The sequence below is a fragment of the Homarus americanus genome, unplaced genomic scaffold (genome assembly GCF_018991925.1).
Source record: "Homarus americanus isolate GMGI-L3 unplaced genomic scaffold, GMGI_Hamer_2.0 scaffold11022, whole genome shotgun sequence".
NCBI lineage: Eukaryota > Metazoa > Arthropoda > Malacostraca > Decapoda > Nephropidae > Homarus > Homarus americanus.
Window position 1 is genome coordinate 9469355 of NW_024737068.1, and position 22933 is coordinate 9492287.

The window sequence follows — 22933 nt, forward strand, 5'->3', positions numbered from 1 at the left end:
AGTAACCAATAATGCCCAGATAGAATACAAAAGCAGAGGCACCCTCCTGGGCCTACATATATCCACGACAGGTTACTCCCATCATGTCCACAGTAGGAAGGAAAAAGCAAGAAGAAAGCTGAGAAAACTATACCGCTTTAAAGCGCTTCCTGAGAAAATAAAACTCCGCCTGGTGACATCATTTATCACACCGATATTAACTTACCCAGCAATACCTCTTCATGCTATGAGCACCACTCAAATATTAAAATTACAGGTGGTCCAAAATGAAGCCCTAAGATTCGTCATAGGTGAGATACCCCTTCACCAGAACCACAGCCGAGATACATAGAGACCTGAGAATGAAACCCATCAACCAGCAGCTGCACACCCTGGCTAGCAGAATCTGGCAAAAGATAGAACGATCAGAGCAGGAACTCCTTCAAAGACTCCCACTAGATAACGACAACAACCATACATGGTTCCCAAAAAGCTACGAAATCTCAAAAGGTCCATTACCACCCCTGATCTACGCGGCCAGGCAATAGACAACCCCCGTAGACCAGCATCCGCCAGTAGGGTCGGCGGAATATGAAATAAGGCCCTTAAAACACACATAAATGGGACAAGGTAGGCTGTCTAGTGCCTGTACCGACACACAATAACTAACCCATGATACAACCCAAACACGCTATTAGCTTAGCTAGGCAGTCAGCCCGCCCTCTCTTACCTCCCCCTAAATTTCTTCAATTTCTGAACTATAATTTCCTTCCCCCACCTGTAATCTTCCTTCATTCCTCCTTTCCCTACAAAAAAAAAAGGTTTGTTTGGTTAGGTCTGTTTTTCATCCCCACAAATGTTAAGTTACATTTATTTCAAAAATATCAATTTTTAACACTGCACAAACTACAACAGTGTCCACTATTAAAAAAAAACCCTGAAAATCCGGCGTTTTAATTATCGTTTTCGATCAATTTCGGCCGCGGGTTAGTCCTGAATAATAATAATAATAATAATAATAATAATAATAATAATAATAATAATAATAATAATAATAATAATAATAATAATAATAATAATAATAGTAATAATTAATGGTTTATTGAAAAAGTTCTGCAGCCCGAAGGCTGAAAATATACATTGGACATAAATGACTTATTACATACATTGGTGGCTTAACAAAAGGCTTCAATAGAGAACGGTAAAGGAACATACAGTGAACATATAGATTAATGTAGGTGTTAAACAGCAAACACGTAGTGTAGTAACTCCCTCCTAGATGGTATTAGCAGGGACCTCACGTGGTGTAGTAATTCCCTCACAGATGGTGTTATGAGGGGCCTCATTTGGTGTAGTAATTCCCTCACAGATGGTGTTATGAAGGACCTGACGTGGTGTAGTAATTCCCTCACAGATGGTGTTATGAGGGGCATCACGTGGTGTAGTAATTCCCTCACAGATGGTGTTATGAGGGACCTCACGTGGTGTAGTAATTCCCTCACAGATGGTGTTATAAGTGGCCTCACGTGGTGTAGTAATTCCCTCACAGATGGTGTTATGAGGGGCCTCACGTGGTGTAGTAATTCCCTCACAGATGGTATTATAAGGGGCCTGACGTGGTGTAGTAATTCCCTCACAGATGGTGTTATACAGGGGCCTGACGTGGTGTAGTAATTCCCTCACAGATGGTGTTATGAGAGACCTCACGTGGTGTAGTAATTCCCTCACAGATGGTGTTGTGAGGGACCTGACGTGGTGTAGTAATTCCCCCACAGTTGGTGTTACGAGGGACCTGACGTGGTGTAGGGTCAACCATTTTTATAAGCTGTGTGTGTGCGAGAGAGAGGACGGTGTAACAAGTGTGCTAATTATAATAACTTAGACTGTAAATCTTACTAATTCACACAACCAAAAATTTAATAAAGTAGATTCGAAATTTAAATCGACTCACTTCAACCTAAAGCACAAGCTATACTGTAGCCAGCCCAAACAGAATTAAAGGATGTCAGTGGCAGTAGTGGTGTTAGTGGCAGGAGTGGTGTTAGTGACAGTAGTTGTGTTAGTGGCAGTACCGGTGGAAATAGCAATAGTGGTGTTAGTGGCAATAGTGGTGTTCGTGGCAGTAGTTTTGACAATGGCAGTACTGTAGTGGTTTAGTGGTAGGAGTGGTGCTAGTGGCAGTAGTGGTGTTAGTAGCAATAGTGGTGTTAGAGGTAGTAGTGGTGTTAGTGGCAGTAGGGGAGACAGTGGCAGTAATGGTGTTAGTGGCAGTAGTGGTGGCAGTGGCAGTAATGGTATTAGGGGCAGTAGTTGTGTGAGTAGCAGTAGTCGTGGCAATGGTAATAGTGGTGTTAGTGGCCGTAGTGGTGATTGATTTTGATTTTGCCGCTTACAGCGGCTACTTTATTGTGCACCCCACACTCATCCTGTGAGCGGTAGCGCAAAAGGATTACAGAGTAGAGTTTACAAAGGGTCATAATAATTAACCCCCGTTGTCAGGATATTATGGCACTGAATGTTACACAGTATTTCATTTACATTATTTGTTTAGTTTTATACATAAAGGGTAACTTATTCACAAATGCGTGAGTACAGGCGTGTGAGGCAGTATGTCTGGCCTCACACTTTATTCTCACATTTACGTGAGAAGTATTCAGGACGCATTGCGTATTTGGTTCTGTACATGAGAACTGATATAGTTACTAAGTGCAAAAAAGTGGATACAAATGTAATATGTCAGCTGTCTTGCCATTTGGGACTCATCCTAAGGTTCTATCTTCACACAGTCGAGACGTAGTGATGTTCAATCCTATGTAGCCACACACTTCTGACAGATTTTGTTTACATCTGCTTGAGAACATACTGCCAAAGGTACTTATATCCTAACCTTAATCTAGCGGTTACAACATCTTGTAATCTAGTGATCTTGTTACTTGTTCCATATACATGTTTCACTTGATACATCTCATCATGGTAACCTATGGATCGACTAGTGCCTGTTTGCACTAGTCTACTTGCGTCAAACTCATCAATAAGTTCTTTCCTAATTACAGTTTTAAGGGTTCTTTTTGACAGACCCAAATTATATTCAGCGGTGTCTTTGTTAGACGCGAGTTTGGCGAGGGCATCAACTCTGTCATGTTTTATGAGGCCTATGTGAGAGGGGATCCACAACAGTTTGACCTTGACACCCCGGTCAACAAGGCACGCATATTTGTGTCTGGCTTCAGAGACAAGAGCGTGACAACCTGAGTCGAGGGTGCCAAGGGCAACTAGAGAGGATAGAGAGTCAGTGATGATGAGACTGTCAGTAACAGTGGTTTCAATGAATTTAATAGCTGTGAGTATGGCAACTAATTCAGTTTGTAGAATGGATGCCCAGTTGTTAATTCTAACTCCTTTCTCAATTATATTACCGTCAGGTTGAGTCACAACAATAGCACTTCCAGCCCTCCCACAGGCGGTGTTAAGAGATCCATCAGTGTAGATGGCCTGTGTGATATTATCATCAGTCTGTAGAGTGTGTATGTGTTCAAGAGCTCTCAATTTGGCAGTGTGTTGGAGATAAATGCTTTGTATAATTATTTTTTTAGGCGGATACGTCGGTATTGTGATATCGAAGGGAACTGTCCGCCAGGGTGGCAGGAAGCGGTGTTGTGTCTCAACTTTGTACAGGTGGTCTAGTCCAAACATCTTCATATGTGTAGCTGTAGTTTGGATCCATTTAGACTCAGCAGTCCCATGGTTCATACATTCTAGCAATTTTAAGGAAACAATGTTATCAGGATCACCACACAGAAGCCTCAGGGCTATCATGAGGTTGACTTTAATTATTCGATCTTTAAAACTGGGTATACCTAGTTCTTTCCTCATATTAAGTTCTTTAGTGCTCATGTGACATCCTAGGATAATTCTGAGGGCTTTATTTTGCATTTTCTCGAGCTTGTCAACGCCTTTCCCGTCACGAATGACCAGGGCTGGTGCGTGGTAATCTATCAGAGATCTTATATAGCCTAGGTACATTGTTTTAACAATTCTAATATTAGTGGTGTTAGTGGCAGAAGTGGTGGCAATGGCAGTAATGGTTTAGTGGCAGTAATGGTGTTAGTGGCAGTTGTGGTGGCAATTGCAGTCGGGGTGTTAGTGGCAGTAGTGGTGTTAGTGGCAGTAGGGATATTAGTGGCAGTATTGGCGTTAGTGGCAGTAGTATTGTTAGTGGCATTAGTGGTATTAGATGCAGTAGTGGTGTTACTGGCAGTAGTGGTGTTAGTGGCATTAGTGGTGTTACTGGCAATAGTGGTATTAGTGGCAGTAGTGGTGTTACTGGCAATAGTGGTGTTAGTTGCATTAGTGGTGTTACTGGCAGTAGTGGTGTTAGTGGCAGTATTGGTGTTACTGGCAATAGTGGTGTTAGTAGCATTAGTGGATTTACTGGCAGTAGTGGTGTTAGTGGCAGTAGTGGTGTTAGTGGCAGTAGTGGTGTTACTGGCAGTAGTGGTGTTAGTGGCATTAGTGGTATTAGTGGCAGCAATGATGTTAGTGACAGTAGCGATGTTAGTGGCATAAGTGGTGTTCGTGGAAGGAGTAATGTTATTGGCAGTAATGGTGTTAGTGGTGTTACTGGCAGTAATGGTGTTAGTGGTGTTACTGGCAGTAATGGTGTTAGTGGTGTTACTGGCAGTAATGGTATGTGGCAGTAGTGATGTTAGTGGCAGTAATGGTATTAGTGGCTGTAATGGTGTTAGTGGCAGTAGTATTGTTAGTGGCAGTAGTGATGTTAGTGGCAGTAATGGTGTTAGTGGCAGTTGTAGTGTTAGTGGCAGTAGTGGTGATACTAACAGTAGTGGTGTTAGTGGCAGTTGTGATGTTGGCTGCAATAGTTGTGGTGGTAGTGTATTTAGTGACAGTAGTAGTGGTAGTGTTAGTGGCAGTAGTAGCGTTAGTGACAGTAGTGGTGTTAGTGGCAGGAGTGGTATTTGTGGTGTTAGTGGCGTTACTGGCAGCAGTGGTGTTAGCGGCACGAGTGTTGATTGTGGCAGTAGTGGTGTCAGTGGCAGTAGTAGTGTAGGTGACAGCTGTGATGCTAGTGGCAGTACTAGTGTTATTTATCTTAGTGGCAGTAGTGGTGTTATTGATGTTAGTGGCAATAGAGGCAGTCGTGGTGTTAGTGCCAGTAGTGGTGTTAGTGGCAGTGGTGGTGATAGTGGTAGCAGTGGTGTTAGTGGCAATAGTGGAGTGCAGTGGCAGTCATGGTGTTTGTGGCAGAAGTGGTGTTGGTGGTGTTCCTGGCAGTAATGGTGTTACTGGCACTAGTTGGATTAGTGGCAATATTGGTGTTATAGGCAGTAGTCGTGTTAGTGGCAGTAGTGGTGGTAGTGGTGTTAGTGGTAGTAGAAGTGGCAGTGGCTCTAGTGGCAGTAGTCGTGTCAGTGGCAGTGGTGGTGATACTGGCAGTAGTGGTGTTAATGGCAGTAGTGTTGTTCGTGGCAGTAGTGGTGTTAGTGGCAGTACTAGTTTTAGTGGTCGTACTGGTGTTAGTGACACTTAGTGGTGTTAGTGGCAGTAGTGGTGTTAGTTGCAGTTGTGGTGCTAGTGGCAGTTGCGGAAGTAATTGTCTTAGTGGCAGTTGTGGTGTTATTGGTGTTAGTGGCAGTACAGGCAGTAAAGGTGATAGTGGCAGTAGTGGTAGTATTGGCCGTAGTGGTGTTAATGGTGCTAGTGACAGAAGCGCTATTTTTGGCAGGTGTGGTGGCATACTAGTAATGGTGTTTGAGGCAGTAGTGGTGATAGTGGCAGTAGTGGTGTTAGAGGTGTAATGGTGTTAGTAGCAGGATTAGTGTTAGTGGCAATAGTGGTGTTAGTGTTAGTGGCAATAGTTGTCAAAGTGGCGGTAATGGTGTTGCTGGCAGTAATGGTATTAGTGGCAGTAATGGCGTTAGTGGTCATAGTGGCAGTAGTGGTGGTAGAGACAATAGTGGCGTTAGTGGTGTTAGTGGCAGTATGGCAGTAGTGGTGGTAGTGGCAGTAATGGTGTTACTGGCAGTAGTGGTGCTAGTGGCAACAGTGGTGCTAGTGACAGTAGTGATGTAGTGGCAGTAGTGGTGTTAGTGGCAGTAGTGGTTTTAGTGATGTAGTGGCTGTAGTGGTGTAAGTGTCAATAGTGATATTAGTGGCAGCAATGGTGTTAGTAGCAGTAGTGGTGTTCGTGGCAACAGTGGTGTTAGTAGCAGTAGTGGTGTTCGTGGCAACAGTGGTGTTAGTAGCAGTAGTGGTGTTAGTGGCAGTAGTGGTTTTAGTGATGTAGTGGCTGTAGTGGTGTAAGTGTCAATAGTGATATTAGTGGCAACAGTGGTGTTAGTAGCAGTAGTGGTGTTCGTGGAGTAGTGGTGTTCGTGGCAACAGTGGTGTTAGTAGCAGTAGTGGTGTTCGTGGCAACAGTGGTGTTCGTGGCAACAGTGGTGTTAGTAGCAGTGGTGGTGTTGGTGGCAGCAGTGGTGTTGCTGGCGGTGGTGAATTGTTAGTGCTTGGCAACAGTGGTGTTAGTGGCGTGGTGGTGTTAGCGGCAGCAGTGGTGTTAGTAGCAGTAGTGGTGTTAGTGGCAACAATGGTGTTTACTGGCGGTGGTGGTGTTGGTGGCGGCAGTGGTGTTAGTGGCAGTGGTGAATTGGCAACAGTGGTGTTGCTGGCATTAATGAATTGTTGCTGGCGGTGGTGGTGCTGGTGTGACGGTGGTGCTGGTGACGGTGGTGTGGTGGCCCAGTGGTGGTGTTGGTGGCGTGGTGGTTTGAGTGATGTGGTGAAACAGCAGGTGGTTATGAAGTGTCAGTGGTGATGTTAGTGGCAGCAGTGGTGTGGTAGTGGCAGTGGTGGGGTGTTCGTGGCATGGTGGTGTTAGTGGCAGTGGTGGTGTTGTGACAACAGTGGTGTTGGTAGCAGTGGTGGTGTTGAGTGGCGTAATTGGTGTGGTGGCAAATAGTGGTGTTAGTGGCGGCAGTGGTGTCAGTAGCAGTGAGTGGTGTTCGTGGCAACAGTAGTGTTAGTGGCAGTGAAAGTGGTGTTAGTGGCGGCAATGGTGTTAGTGGCAGAGTGGTGTTCGTGGCAACAGTGGTGTTGGTGGCGGTGGTGGTGTTGGCAACAGTGGTGTTAGTGGCAGTGGTGGTGTTGAGTGGCAGCAATTGGTGGTAGTGGCGTAGTGGTGTTAGCGGCAGCAATTGGTGTTAGTAGCGATAGTGGTGTTAGTGGCAACAATGGTGTTACTGGCGATGTGGTGTTGAGTGGCAGCAGTGGTGTTAGTGGCAACAGTGGTGTTAGTAGCAGTGAGTGGTGTTGTTAGCTGACGTGGTGGTGTTAGTGGCAGCAGTGGTGTTAGTAGCGGTAGTGGTGTTCGTGGCAGCAGTGGTGTTAGTAGCAGTAGTGGTGTTCGTGGCAACAGTGGTGTTAGTGGCGGTAGTGTGTTAGTGGCAGCAGTGGTGGTAGTAACTGATAGTGGTGTTCGTGGCAACAAAGTGAATTGTTAGTAGCCATGATTGGTGGTGTTCATTGGCAGCAGTGGGTGTTACTGGCGATGGTGGTGTTGGTGGCAGCAATTGGTGTCGGCGTGGCAGTCAGTGGTGTTCGTGGCAGCAGTGGTGTTGCTGGCGAGTGGTGTTGAAGTGGCAACAGTGGTGTCAGTAACCCGATGGTATGCAGTGTTCGTGGCGGCAAGTGGTGTTAGTGGCAGTGGTGGTGTGGCGGCAGCACGAGGTGGTGTTGCTGGCTGATGAAAGTGGTGTTCGTGGCAGCAGTGGTGTTACTGGCGGTAGTGGTGTTAGTGGCAGCAGTGGTGTTAGTGGCAGCATTGATTGTTGAAAGTGGCAGTAGTGGTGTTCGTGGCAACGGTGGTGTTACTGGCGGTAGTGGTGTTCGTGGCAACAGTGGTGTTACTGGCGGTAGTGGTGTTAGTGGCAACAGTGGTGTTACTGGCGGTAGTGGTGTTCGTGGCAACAGTGGTGTTACTGGCAGTGGTGGTGTTAGTGGCAGCAGTGGTGTTAGTAGTTGATGGTGGTGATGGCAACAGTGGTGTTGGCTGGCGGTAGTGGTGTTTAGTGGCAACATTGGTGTTAGTAGCAGTAGTGGTGTTGGCGGCAACAGTGGTGTTAATAGCAGTAGTGGTGTTCGTGGTAACGGTGGTGTTACTGGCAGTGAGTGGTGTTCGTGAGCAGCAGTGGTGTTACTGGCGGTAGTGGTGTTCGTGGCAACCCAGTGGTGTTACTGGCGGTAGTGGTGTTAGTGGCAAGCAGTGGTGTTGAAGTGGCGTGGTGGTGTTGGTGGCAACAGTGAAGGTGTTGAGTGGCGGTAGTGGTGTTGGCTGGCAACATTGGTGTGTTAGTAGCGGTAGTGGTGTTAGCGGCAACAGTGGTGTTAACCGTAGTGGTGTTGAAGTGGCAACAATAAGGTGTTCGTAGCAGTGAAAGTGGTGTTCGTGGCAGCAGTGGTGTTACTGGCGGTAGTGGTGTTAGTGGCAACAGTGGTGTTAGTAGCAGTAGTGGTGTTCGTGGCAGCAGTGGTGTGTTACTGGCAGTGGTGGTGTTAGCGGCAGCAGTGGTGTTGGTTGCAGTGGTGGTGTTGAGTGGCAGCAGTGGTGTTGAGTGGCGTGAGTGGTGTTGAGTGGCAACATTGGTGTTAGTAGCAGTGGTGGTGTTAGCGGCAGCAGTGGTGTTGGTAGCAGTAGTGGTGTTGAGTGGCAGCAGTGGTGTTGGTAAGCGATAGTGGTGTTCGTGGCAGCAACGGTGGTGTTACTGGCAGTAGTGGTGTTCGTGGCAACAGTGGTGTTACTGGCGGTGGTGGTGTTCGTGGCAGCAGTGGTGTTAGTGGCAGTGGTAGTGGTGTTCGTGGCAGCAGTGGTGTTACTGGCAGTAGTGGTGTTGAAGTGGCAACAGTGGTGTTCGTAAGCAGTAGTGTGGTGTTCATTGGCAACAGTGGTGTTACTGGCAGTGAAAGTGAAGATTGTTCATTGGCAACGGTGGTGTTACTGGCGGTGGTGGTGTTAGTGGCAGCAGTGGTGTTTAGTGGCAGTAGTGGTGTTCGTGGCGGCAATTAGTGTTACTGGCAGTAGTGGTGTTGAGGTGGCAACAGTGGTGTTGGTAACTGATAGTGGTGTTCGTGGCAGCAATTGGTGTTACTGGCGATAGTGGTGTTATTGGCAGCAATGAATTGTTAGTAGCGAAATAGTGGTGTTCGTGGCAACAGTGGTGTTACTGGCAGTAGTGAATTGTTAGTGGCAACAGTGAGGTGTCAGTAGCAGTGAGTATTCATTCGTGGCAACAGTGGTGTTACTGGCGATAGTGATGTAGTGGCAGTAGTGGTGTTAGCAGCAACAGTGGTGTTAGTAGCAATGAGTAGTGTTAATGGCAGTGGTGGTGTTGAGTGGCAGCAGTGGTGTTGAGTGGCGGTGAGTGGTGTTAGTGGCAACAGTGGTGGTGAAATTGGCAGTGCTGGTTTGGCGACGTAGTGGCAGTGGTGATGTTTATTGGCAACAGTGGTGTTACTGGCGGTAGTGGTGTTGAGTGGCAACAGTGGTGTCAGTAGCATTAGTGGTGTTTCGTGGCAGCAGTGGTGTTAGTGGCAGTACTAGTTTTAGTGATGTAGTGGCAGTAGTGGTGTTAGTGGCAACAATGGTGTTAGTAGCAGTAGTGGTGTTCGTGGCAACAGTGGTGTTAGTGGCAGTAGTGGTTTTAGTTATGTAGTGGCTGTAGTGGTGTAAGTGTCAATAGTGATATTAGTGGCAGCAATGGTGTTACTGGCAGTAGTGGTGTTAGTGGCAACAGTGGTGTCAGTAGCAGTAGTGGTGTTAGTGGCAGTAGTGGTGTTAGTGGCAACAGTGGTGTCAGTAGCAGTAGTGTGCATTGACAGCAGTGGTGTTAGTGGCAGTAGTGGATTTAGTGATGTAGTGGCGTGGTGGTGTTGGTAGCAGTAGTGGTGTTGAGTGGCAGTAGTGGTGTTTGTGGCAACAGTGGTGTTAGTGGCAGTAGTGGCATTGTTCGTGGCCACAGTGGTGTTAGTGGCAGTAGTGGTGTTCGTGGCAACAGTGGGTGTTAGTGGCAGTAGTGGTGTTCGTGGCAACAGTTGTGTTAGTAGCAGCAGTGGTTTTAGTGATGTAGTGGCAGTAGTGGTGTTAGTGGCAGTAGTGGTGTTCGTAGCCACAGTGGTGTTAGTGGCAGTAGTGGTGTTCTTGGCAGCAGTTGTGTTGAAGTGGCAGTCGTGGTTTAGTGATGTGGTGGCAGTAGTGGTGTTAGTGGCAGTAGTGGTGTTCGTGGCAATGGTGATGTTAGTGGCGTATTGGTATTCATTGCTTGATAATGGTGTTGAAGTGGCAGTTGTGGTGTTCGTGGTACAGTGGTGTTGAGTGGCAGTAGTGGTGTTCGTGGCAGCAGTTGTGAGTGGCAGTCGTGGTTTTGGTGATGTAGTGGCAGTAGTGGTGTTAGTGGCAGTAGTGGTGTTCGTGGCAATAGTGATATTGAGTGGCAGTGAAAGTGGTGTTCGTGGCAGCAGTGGTGTTGAGTGATGGCAGTAGTGGTGTTTTGTGGCAGCAGTGGTGTTAGTGGCAGTAGTGGTGTTTCGTGGCAACAGTGTTGTTAGTGGCAGTAGTGGTGTTCGTGGCAACAGTGGTGTTAGTGGCAGTAGTGGTGTTCGTGGCAACAGTGGTGTTAGTGGCAGTAGTGGTGTTCGTGGCAACAGTAGTGTTAGTGGCAGTAGTGGTGTTCGTGGCAACAGTGGTGTTAGTGGCAGTAGTGGTGTTCGTGGCATCGGTGGTGTTAGTGGTGTATAGATATGTAAATACCAAGAGATGTGAACACGCTTGACGCCACGACTCTGTTACCATTCATTGTATCATTTATTCACATGTCTGTATTACTACATATTATTATAGCATGTCTGATATCTATGCTTATGTCTAATGCCTATGTTCACTTACTATGTCCCGATATACCATGTCTGTACTGCGCTAGTCGAGTAACTAGAAGACCTCATTTATTGTCCTAGTAATGTCTAGCAACTCCCCTTGCCTAGCCAGCTAACTTCCCTCAGATCTGTCTCGGCCTACCTACGGTCCGGGGTCCCTTGTGCTCGCTTCTGTATCGGTCGGCTATCCCGCCAAGTCTTGTACCACTTATTGAATATATCTACTGCTCGTGCTCTGGTGTTTGAAGAACCTTGTCTAGGATTTCATCACACCACAAGTGGCAGTAGTGGTGTTCGTGGCAACAGTGGTGTTAGTGGCAGTAGTGGTTTTAGTGATGTAGTGACAGTAGTGGTGTTAGTGCCAATAGGGATATTAGTGGCAGTAATGGTGCTACTGGCAGTAGTGGTGTTAGTAGCAGTAGTGGTGTTAGTGGCAGTAGTGGTGTTCGTGGCAACAGTGGTGTTAGTGACAGTACTGGTTTTAGTGATGTAGTGGCAGTAGTGGTGTAAGTGCCCGTAGTGATATTAGTGGCAGTAATGGTGTTACTAGCAGTAGTGGTGTTAATGGCAACAGTTGTGTTAGTGGCAGTAGTGGTGTTCGTGGTAACAGTGGTGTTAGTGGCAGTAGTGGTATTCGTGGCAATAGTGTTGTTAGTGGCAGTAGTGGTGTTCGTGGCAACATTGGTGTTAGTGGCAGTAGTGGTTTTAGTGATGTAGTGACAGTAGTGGTGTTAGTGGCATATTGGTGTTAGTAGCAGGTGTTCTCGTGGCAACAGTGGTGTTAGTGGCAGTAGTGGTATTAGTGATGTAGTGACAGTAGTGGTGTTAGTGGCAGTAGTGGTGTTCTGGCAACAGTGGTGTTAGTGGCAGTAGTGGTGTTCGTGGCAACAGTGGTGTTGGCAGTAGTGGTGTTCATGGCAACAAGTGGTAAGCAGCTAAGTGGTGTTAGTGGTAGTAGTGGTTTTAGTGATGTAGTGGCTGTAGTGGTGTAAGTGCCAATAGTGTTAGTGGCAGTAATGGTTTTAGTGATGTAGTGGCTGTAGTGGTGTAAGTGCCAATAGTGATATGAGTGGCAGTAATGGTATTCGTGGCAGTAGTGGTGTTAGTAGCAGTAGTGGTGTTCGTGGCAACAGTGGTGTTAGTGGCAGTAATGGTATTCGTGGCAGTAGTGGTGTTAGTGACAGTAGTGGTGTTAGTAGCAGTAGTGGTGTTAGTGGCAGTAATGGTTTTAGTGATGTAGTGGCTGTAGTGGTGTAAGTGCCAATAGTGATATGAGTGGCAGTAATGGTATTCGTGGCAGTAGTGGTGTTAGTAGCAGTAGTGGTGTTCGTGGCAACAGTGGTGTTAGTGGCAGTAATGGTATTCGTGGCAGTAGTGGTGTTAGTGACAGTAGTGGTGTTAGTAGCAGTAGTGGTGTTAGTGACAGTAGGGGTGTCAGTAGCACGACAATTGTTGCAGATATCGTCTTTGAGGCAACAGTCACTGAATGTCTCATAGATCTGCGGCTCAACTAACTCAACACAGCCACGGTAGCTACTTATGTATAAGGATAGTTAATTTTAAGGTAATAAAATGGCGGCGAAGGTGTTGCTATTGGGGGAGACTGGAGGCCAATATGTGTAAAAGAAAAAGAAGTGGTGTTAGTGGCAATAGTGGTAATTGTGGCAGTAGTGGTACCACGTTAGTGGCAGTAGTGGTGATTGTGGCAGTCGTGGTTGTTAGTGGCAGTACTAGTGTTAGTGACAGTAGTGGTGTTATTGGCAATAGTGGTGTTTGTGGAAATAGAGGTGTTCGTGGCAGTAGTGGTGTTCGTGGCAGTAGTGGTGTAAATGGCAGTAGTGGTATTAGTGGCAGTACAGGTGTTAGTGGCAGCAGTGGTATTAGTGGCAGTAGTAGTATTAGTGGCATCAGTGTTGTTAGTGCCAGTTGTGGCATTAGTGGCAATAGTGGTGTTACTGGCAGTAGTGCTGTTAATGGCAGTGGTAGTATTAGTAGCATTAGTGTAGTTTGTGGCAGTAGTGGTGTTAGTGGCAGTAGTGGTGTTAGTGGCAGTAGTGGTATTAGTGGCAGTAATGGTTTTAGTGGCACTAATGATTTTAGTTGATAGTGGCAGTAATGGTTTTAGTGGCACTAATGATTTTAGTTGATAGTGGCAGTAGTGGTGATAATGGCAGTGGCGGTGTTATTTGCAGTACATAACAACATATGAACATAAAAAATATGGAGTCTGCAATCGGCCGGTTGGCCTGTGCAATGTGCATGGCAGCTCCAGTCGAGAGTTACTACCACTCTCTATCATCCATGAATCTATCTAGCCTCCTTTTAAAACTTTCCAGCGTTCCAGCACTTACTACAAATTTGCTAAGCTTGTTCCACTCGCCCACCACCCTATTTGTGAACCAGTTCCTTCCTATATCCCTCCTAAACCTAAAATTATCCAATTAAATCCGTTGGTACGAGTCCTATCCTGCTCGGATATTATAATAACTTTATCTATATACCCTTTATTGATTCCTTTCACCCACTTAAATACTTCTATCATATCTCCCCGCACTCTTCGTCTTTTTAGGGAATGCAAGTTTAGTTTATTTAATCTATCTTGATATGGAAGTTTTCTAAGTCCCGGAATAATTTTCGTCATTCTTCGCTGCACAGACTCCAGTGAATTGATATCCTTTCTATAATTAGGGCACCGGAACTGAACCGCATAATCGAGGTGCGGCCTGACTAGCGCAAGATATAGTTGCAATAAGACCTCTGCATTCTTATTACTTACACTTCTAGAAATAAAACCTAATACTCTGTTTGCCATATTTCGAACATTAACGTAATGTTTTCTAGGCCGTAGGTCCGGGTTTACAAGTACCCCCAAGTCTCTTTCACAAGTCGACTTCTCTAGGTTGATTTTGTTAAGGCTGTATACATTGACAGTATTTGTTCTTCCAATATTAAGTACGCTGCACTTGCTGGTGTTTAATTTCATTTGCCATTTTTCTGACCACCCCTGCAGTTTATTTAAATCCTCCTGTAGTGCATTTGCATCCTGCCCTGAATTAATCTGCCGCCCTAATTTGGTGTCATTCGCAATCTTGCTTATGTCACTGCAGATCCCAGTATCTAGATCGTTTATGCAGATTATGAGCAAGAGTGGGCCTAGTAATGACCCCTGGGGAGCCCCACTGGTTACACAGCCCCACTCAGATTTAACACCATCTACGCTGACCCTCTGCGTAGTAGTGGTGCAAGTTGCTGTAGTGGTGTTAGTGGCAGAAGTGGTTGCAGTGGCAGTAGTGGTGATAATGGCAGTAGTGGTGATAATGGCAGTAGTGGTGATAGTGTCAGTAATGGTGTTAGTGGTAGTAATAATGTTAGTGGCAGTAGTGGTGTTAATTGCAATAGTAGTGCTAGTGGCAGTACTGGTGTTAATGGCAGTAGTGGAGGCAGTGGCAGTAGTGGTGTTATTGACAGTCGTGGTGGCAGTGGCAGTAGTGGTGTTAGTGGCAGTAGTGGTGTTAGTTGCAGTAGTGGTTTAAATAGCCATCGTGATGCTAGTGGTCGTAGTGGTGTTTATGACCGTGGTGGTGTTAGTGGCAGTAGTTGTGGTAGTAGCAATAGTGATTTTAGTTGATAGTTGCAGTAATGGGGTTAGTGTCAGTAGTGTTGGTAGCAGTGGTGGCGGTAATGTTGGCAGCAATTGTGGCGGTAGTGTCAGTAGTGTTGGCAGCAATGGTGGCGGTAGTGTTGGCAGCATTGGTAGCGGTAGTGTCAGTTGTGCTGGTAGCATTGGTAGCGGTAGTGGTGGCAGCAATGGTGGCGGTAGTGTTGCCAGCATTGGTAGCAGAAGTATCACTAGTGTTGGCAGCAATGGTGGCGGTAGTGTTGCTAGCATTGGTGGCGGTAGTGTCAGTAGTGTTGGCAGCAAATGGTGGCGGTAGTGTCAGCAGTGTTGGCAGCAACTGTGGCGGTAGTGTTGGCAGTGTTGGCAGCAGTGGTAGCGGTAGTGTCAGGTGTTGCCAGCATTGGTGGCGGCATTGTCAGTAGTGCTGGGCAGCAATGGTGGCGGTAGTGTTGCCAGCATTGGTGGCGGTAGTGCTGCCAGCACTGGTGGCGGTAGTGTTGCACTGGTGGCGGTAGTGTCAGCAGTGCGCAGCAATGGTGGCGGTAGTGTTAACGCATTGGCGCGGAAGCTATCAGTAAGCAAATGGTGCGTAGTGTCAGTAGTGTTACAGTTAAATGGTGGCGGTAGTGTGCAGAAGGTTAAGGCAAATGGTATTTAGTGCTGGGCATTGGTAGCGTAGTGTCAGGCTAGCGTTAAATGGTGGCGGTAAGTCGTGCAGAGTTGGCAGCAATGGTGGCGTAGATAAGAAAGTTGGCAGCAATGGTGGCGGTAGTGTCAGTAGTGCTGCGAAAAGATGGCGGTAGTGTCAGTAGTGTTGGCAGCAATGGTATGATAGTTCAGCAATGTTGGCAGCAATGGTGGCGGTAGTGTCAGTAGTGTTGGCAGCAATGATGGCGATAGTGTTGGCAACATTGGTAGCGGTAGTGTCAGTATTGTTCAGCAATGGTGGCGGTAGTGCTGGCAGCAATGGTAGCGGTAGTGTCAGTAGTGTTGGAAGCAATGGTGGCGGTAGTATTACCAGCATTGGTGGCGGTAGTGTCAGTAGTGTTGGCAGCAATGGTGGCGGTAGTGTTGCCCCATTGGTAGCGGAAGTATCAATTAGTGTGGCAGCAACGGTGGCGGTAGTGTTGCCAGCATTGGTGGCGTAGTGTCAGTAGGTGTTGGCAGTAATGGTGGCGCGTAGTGTTGGCCGCATTGGTGGCGGTAGTGTCAGTGTTGGCAGCAATGGTGGCGGTAGTGTTGGCGCAATGCAGCGGTAGTGTCAGTAGTGTTGGCAGCAATGTGGCGGTAGTGTTGGTAGTGTTGCAGTAGTGGTAGCGGTATTGTCAGTAGTGTTGCCAGCATTCGTGGCGGTAGTGTCAGTAGTGTTGGCAGCAATGGTGGCGGTAGTGTTGTGCCAGCATTGGTGGCGGTAGTGTCAGTAGTGTTGGCGAGCAATGGTGGCGGTAGTGTTGCAGCAATGGAGGGCGGTAGTGTCAGTAGTGTTGGCAGCAATGGTGGCGGCAGTGTCAGTAGTGTTGGCAGCAAAGTGGCGGTAGTGTCAGTAGTGTTGGCGCAATGGTGGCGGTAGTGTCAGTAGTGTTGGCAGCAGTGGTAGCGGTAGTGTCAGTAGTGTTGGCAGCAATGGTGGCGGTAGTGTCAGTAGTGTCAGCAGTGGTAGCGGTAGTGTCAGTAGTGTTGGCAGCAATGGTGGCGGTAGTGTCAGGTGTGGCTGTAGTGGTAGCGGTAGTGTCAGTAGTGTCAGCAATGGTGGTGGTAGTGTCAGTAGTGTTGGCAGCAATGGTGCGGTAGTGTCAGTAGTGTTAAGCAAAAAGTGGCGGTAGTGTCAGTAGTGTTGGCGTAAATGGTGGCGTAGTGTCGTAATGTTGGCAGCAATGGTGGCGGTAGTGTCGTAGTGTTGGAAGCAATGGTGGCGGTAGTGTTGGCAGCATTGTAGCGCAGTAGTGTCAGTATTGTTGGCAGCAATGGTGGCGGTAGTGTTGCAGTAATGGTAGCGGTAATGTCAGTAGTGTTGGGCAATGTTGCGGTGATGTGCCAACATTGGTAGCGGTAGTTTCAGTAGTGTTAAGGTGGCGGTAGTGTTACCAGCATTGGTGGCGGTAGTGTCAATAGTGTTGGTAGCAGTGGTGGCGGTAGTGTTAGTAGTGTGGGCAGCAGTGGTCGCGGTAGTATCAGTAGTGTTCAGCAGTGGTGGCGGTAGTATTTCAGCATTGTTGCAGCAGTAGTGGCGGAGTGTCAGTTGTGCTGGTAGCATTGGTAGCGGTAGTGGTGGCAGCAATGGTGGCGGTAGTGTTGTCAGCATTGGTAGCAGAAGTATCACTAGTGTTGGCAGCAATGGTGGCGGTAGTGTTGCCAGCATTGGTGGCGGTAGTGTCAGTAGTGTTGGCAGCAATGGTGGCGGTAGTGTCAGTAGTGTTGGCAGCAATGGTGGCGGTAGTGTCAGTAGTGTTGGCAGCAATGTGGCGGAGTGCTGGTAGTGTTGGCAGCAGTGGTAGCGGTAGTGTCAGTGAGTGCTGGCAAATGGTGGCGGTAGTGTCAGTAGTGTTAATTGTGGCGGTAGTGTTGGTAGTGTTGGCAGCAGTGGTAGCGGTAGTGTCAGTAGTGTTGCCAGCATTGTGGCGGTATTGTCAGTAGTGTTGGCAGCAATGGTGGCGGTAGTGTCAGTAGTGTTGGCAGCCGTGGTGGCTTTAGTGTTGGCCGCCTTGGTAGCGGGAGATCAGTAGTGTTGGGCAGCAATGGTGGCGGTAGTGTCAGTAGTGTTGGCAGCAATGGTGGCGTAGAAGGCCGCTTGGTAGCGGAAGTATCAGTAGTGTTGGCAGCAATGGTGGCGGTAGTGTCAGTAGTGTTGGCAGCAATGGTGGCGGTAGTGTCAGTAGTGTTGGCAGCAATGGTGGCTTTAGTGTTGGCAGCATTGGTAGCGGTAGTGTCAGTAGTGTTGGCAGCAATGGTGGCGGTAGTGTCAGTAGTGTTGGCAGCCGTGGTACTTTAGTGTTGGCAGCATTGGTAGCGGTAGTGTCAGCAACTGTTGGCGCTGGTGGCAGGTGTCAGCAGTGTTGCTGCAGGCATGGTGAATGTGGTTTTGGCAGCAATGATGGCGGTAGTGTCAGTAGTGTCGGCAGCCGTGGTGGCGGTATTACGGAGGTGTTGGCAGTGGCGGTGGTAGTGTTGGCAGCAGTAGTGTCAGTACTATTGGCAGCAGTGGTGGCGGTAGTGCCAGTAGTGTTGGGCAGTGGTGGCGGTAGTGTCAGTAGTGTTGGCAGCGGGGGTGGCGGTAGTGCCAGTAGTGTTGGCAGCAGTGGTGGCGGTAGTGTCAGTAGTGTTGGCAGCAGGTGGCGGTAGTGTCAGTAGTATTGCAGCAGTGGTGGCGGTAGTGTCAGTAGTGTTGGCAGCAGTGGTGGCGGTAGTGTTGGCCATTGGTGCAGGTAGTGTTGGCAGCAGTGGTTGCAGTAGTGTTGGCAGCAGTTGTGGTGGTAGTGTTGACAGCAGTGGTGACGGTAGTATTAGTTCAGCAGTGGTAGCGGTGTCTTGCAGCTGTGGTAGCGGTAGTGTTGGCAGCAGTGGTGGTGGTAGATTTGGCAGCAGTGGTGGTGTTAGTGTCAGTAGTTTTGGCAGCAGTTGTGGTGGTATGTGTCAGTATTGTTGGCAGCAGTGGTGGCGGTAATCAGTAGTGCTGGCAGTGGATGCATGGGTAGTGTCAGTAGTGTTGGCAGGAGTGGTGGCGGTGGTGTTGGCGCAGTGGTGGCGGTAGTGTTGGTAGCAGTGGTGGCCGTAGTGTTGGCAGCAGTTGTGGCGGTAGTGTCAGTAGTGTTGGTAGCAGTGGTGGCGGTAGTGTCAGTAGTGTTGGTAGCAGGTGGCGGTAGTGTTAGTAGTGTTGGCAGCAGTGGTGGCTGTAGTGTTGGCAGCAGTGGTGACGGTAGTGTTGGCAGCAGTGGTGGCCGTAGTGTTGGCAGTAGTTTGGCGGTATTTTCGGCAGCAGTGGTACGGTACAACATAAGAACATAAGAATGGAGGAAACTGCAGCGATTCTATTGGCCCATTTGCACCCAACCCCTATTGCTCATATATCCATTCAACCTATATTTGAAGCTATCCAGCGTATTCGAGTTAATGATATTTGGTAACTTGTTCCACTCGCCCACTAATCTATTTCCAAACCAGTGTTTACCTATCGCTGAAATCTAAATTTGTCTAATTTAAACCATTGTTACGAGTTCGCTCCTGGTTTTATAGTTTGATACCTTGTAATGTCCCCTTTGTTTAGCCCTGACTTCCACTTATAGACCTCTATCACATCGCCCCTCACTCTACGTCTCTCAAGGGAAAATTAAAATGTTTAACCTGTCTCTGTACTCGAGGTTCCTAATAACCGGGATTAGTCTTATCATTCTCCTCTGAATTCTTTCCAAGGATTCTATATCCATTCTGTAATACCATGACCAGAATTGAATTGCGTAATCCAGGTGAGGTCTCACAAGCGCAAGGTATAGTTTTAAGATGACTTCTCTAATCTTGTAACTAACACTCCTTTGTACGAACCCAAGTACTCAATTAGCCTTGTTTCGAGCAAATACACATTGCTTACTTGGCTTAAAATTCCTGCTTATCATTACTTCTAAATCTTTCTCGCAGTCGGATTTCTCAATAACATCGTAATTCATCTGGTATCTGGTTTCCCTGTTTACATCTCATGTACTGAGTACTTTACATTTGTCCACATTGAATTTCATCTGCCATTTTTCAGACCATTCGAAAAATTTGTTTAGATCTTCCTGTAGTTTTGCGGAGTCCTCGCCAGATTTAATTACACGCCCTATTTTAGTGTCATCAGCAAATTTACTTATGTTGCTGTCTAAGGCGATATCTATGTCGTTTATGTATATAATAAATAATAATGGTCCAAGTACTGAGCCTTGCAGAACTCCACTAGTGACGTTACTCCAATGGGATTTAGTGGCGTTAATGCTCACTCTCTGTTTCCTGTCCTGTAACCACACCCTAATCCATTTTAGAATATGACCTTTAATGCCATGAGCCTCCACTTTTCTTATTAGTCTTATGTGGGGGACTCTGTTCGAAGGCTTTGCTAAAGTCGAGATATACCACATCATAATTGTGCCCCTCGTCCACTGATTCGAAAACTGATGAAAAAATTTTAATAGATTAGTTAGACATGAACGCCCGCTTGTGAAGCCATGTTGGGAATCATTGATCAACTTGTGCTTCTCAGGTGATTTCGAATAGAGTTTGAAATGATTGCTTCCATAATTTGACTACAATTGATGTTAGATTGATTGGACGGTAGTTAGAGGATAGTGATCTGTCTCCTTCAAAATCGGCATTACATTCGCTATTCTCCAGGATTCTGGTACTACACCTGTTTTTAAGGTCATGTTAACAACTTTGCTAAGGGCATACTAAGCTCTTCCTTACATTCCTTTAATACTCTGGCAAATATCTCATCCGGACCTGGTGACTTATTAGGCTTTAATTTGTCTATTTGCTTACTAACATCGTTACTAGTCACTACTATCTCGCTTAATTTATTTTCTTCACTATCTCTGTATAGAGTCGGAGCTTCGGGTATCATGTTTAAATTTTCGGTGGTGAAAATTGTTGAAAAATATTTATTCAGATTATTGCTCATTTCTCCGTCTTTATCAGTTAGCTCCCCGGTATCTGACTGTATTGGTCCAATTTTTTTCTCGTGTTTTAGTTTGATACATTTTATAGAATCCCTTGGGGTTTGACTTCGCCTCCCTCTCTATCTTCAGCTCATTATTCCTCTTGGGTTTTCATATCTCGGTCTTAACCCTACCGGCTAATACCTTATAGTAATCTTGGAGGTAAACTTCTCCACGATTTATTCTCCTACCTATAGCCTTCCTTTGTCCAATAATGTTCTATAAATAATTATTTATCTATTTAGGGTCATTATTGTTTGATCTGAGTTTTTCGGATGGTATGTTCTGCCTTTGTGTATTAAGTAGCTCATTATTTAAATTGTAGTGGAACTCGGCAACCTCAAATCTCGTTATCAGGTCAATCTCAACCGCCAGGTCTCCGGGTAGGGTGAGGTCGCCCTCTGTGTCAGTCGTGTTGGCAGCTATGGTGGCGGTCGTGTTAGTAGTGTTGGTAATAGTGGTGGCGGTAGTGTCAGTGGTGTTGGCAACAGTGGTGGCGGTAGTCTTGGAATTAGTGGTGGCGGTAGTCTTGGCATTAGTGGTAGCATTAATAGTATTGGCAGCAGTGGTAGTTGTAGTGTTGGCAGCAGTTTTGTCAGTAGAGTTGGCAGCAGTAGTGGCACTACTGGTGCCAGTGTTCTAGAGGCGATAGTGGCAGTGGTGGAAGTGTTGATAGTAGCGGTGGTGGCAGCAGTAGTGGCATTGTTGATAGGGGCGATCCGATGGTGGCAGTAGAGGTAACAGCGGTTGCAGTAGTGACAACAGTGGTGGCAACAGTGGTGGCAGTGTTGATAGTCCCTGGTGGCGGTAGCGGCAGCAGTGACAGTCACAAGACAGACTTGGTTCCAGGTCTTGGTGACGAATCGTCCGTCCACCACAGGTTTGTCACTCCTGCCTCACTTGTTGAGTCTGGCGGGCGGACGGGGGACAGGAAAGGGGTGTTGGGGAAGAGTAAGAGAGTTAGAAAGATGAGGACGAGGATGTTCGAAAAGAGGATGGAAGAGGGTCAAGAAGAGGAGTAGGAAGAAGTATGAAAGCAGGACGGGAAGAAGGTTAGAAAGAGGAGGAGGAGAAACTTAAATGGGAGAAATGGGAGAGGGTCTAGAATAGCAGGAGTGAAGAGGGAGAGGAAAGTCAGGAACAGGAGAGGGTGGTGGGAGGGTTTGTGAGGGGTAGAGGAAGAAATTCTATTTGGAGAGAGTTTGAGGAGGTGGACAGAGAGAGAGTGAGGGAGGGGGTGGACAGGGGCTAAATAATGCTCTTTAACACTGTATTCCCTGGTATGAAATAATTAACCCATATATTTCATGATACATTAGTAATTTACAACTATACCGGGTTAGGTTAGGTTAGGTTAGGTTAGGTTTTATTAATTTAGTTTAGTCTTGGTTATCATTAGGTTAGGTTAGGTTAGGTTATTGAACAGGTGAAATAAGCGGTAGATGAACTAATCATTATGCAATTCCTTTCCAATACACTGAATCGTTCGCACCACGAAGACAGAATTAACAAATTAGAAACCAAACTATTTCGAAATTTACTACAACAGGAGTCAAGACTGTCTTAGGTACATCCATGGTGCTTTAGGTGTAATTTACAACATAAGTTTCGACTCACATATTAACATTAGAAAGTAAATAAGCCTTTATCATTTGTACCACCAGTAACGAAAATAACAACCGTTACTAACTCTTTACTAAACACCATCACTGATTCCTCCACCACTGACTACTGACTCCTGCACCTTCAGGGATGCGCTACTAACGTCTTCCATCAACTGCCTGACAAGTTTCCTGGCGGGGTTCGTCATCTTCTCCGTACTGGGCTACATAACACGTCCAGAACAAGGACATCTCCGAGGTGGGAGAGGAAGGTATGTGAGGTGACACCCAAAATATTTAAGCAAGCAAATTAAGAACATACTGTACATACATACATACATACTGTACATACAAACTATATTAATAAGTAGACAGATAGGTGGATAAACAGTAATATATATATATATATATATATATATATATATATATATATATATATATATATATATATATATATATATATATATATATGCTGATAACCACAAGGAAAGAAAGAAAACACCTAGATCACACCTACAGTGATTTACTTGCATATATATATATATATATATATATATATATATATATATATATATATATATATATATATATATATATATATATATATATATATATATATATATATATATATATATATATATATATATATATATGATAAATCACACGGGAAAGGAACAACGGGCACCTAAACTAGTATTTATTCAGGAACATCTGAGGCAGCTGAATGAAGACAAGGTGCTCCGTTGTTCAGATTTATCACGTTTCATGTGGATCTACATGAAATATATATATATATATATATATATATATATATATATATATATATATATATATATATATATATATATATATATATATATATATATATATATATATATATATATGCAAGTAAATCACTGTAGGTGTGCGCGTGATTCAGTATAGCTGATAACCGAAAGAAAACACAGAAGTTCCCAAGCGCTTTCCTGTAATTCACATCTTCACGGGTGATACAGACTGAAGAAGTACAAAACAGGTGTATATATACAGGACCATTGTGGACCTGATCTCACCTCCTCTGTATATATACCTTGTTTTGTACTTCTCTTTATATATATATATATATATGTATA

The 22933-nt window shown here is 46.0% G+C and overlaps 1 protein-coding gene across 1 annotated transcript in view; it reads left to right on the forward strand.

The window, feature by feature from the left end:
* Positions 1 to 22933, forward strand: part of LOC121873071 (sodium-dependent serotonin transporter-like) — a 130938-nt gene that overhangs the window by 64690 nt on the left and 43315 nt on the right. Inside the window, 2 exon segments of the mRNA XM_042376388.1 lie at positions 21971 to 22051; positions 22053 to 22093. Of these exon segments, the coding sequence (XP_042232322.1) occupies positions 21971 to 22051; positions 22053 to 22093 (122 nt within the window).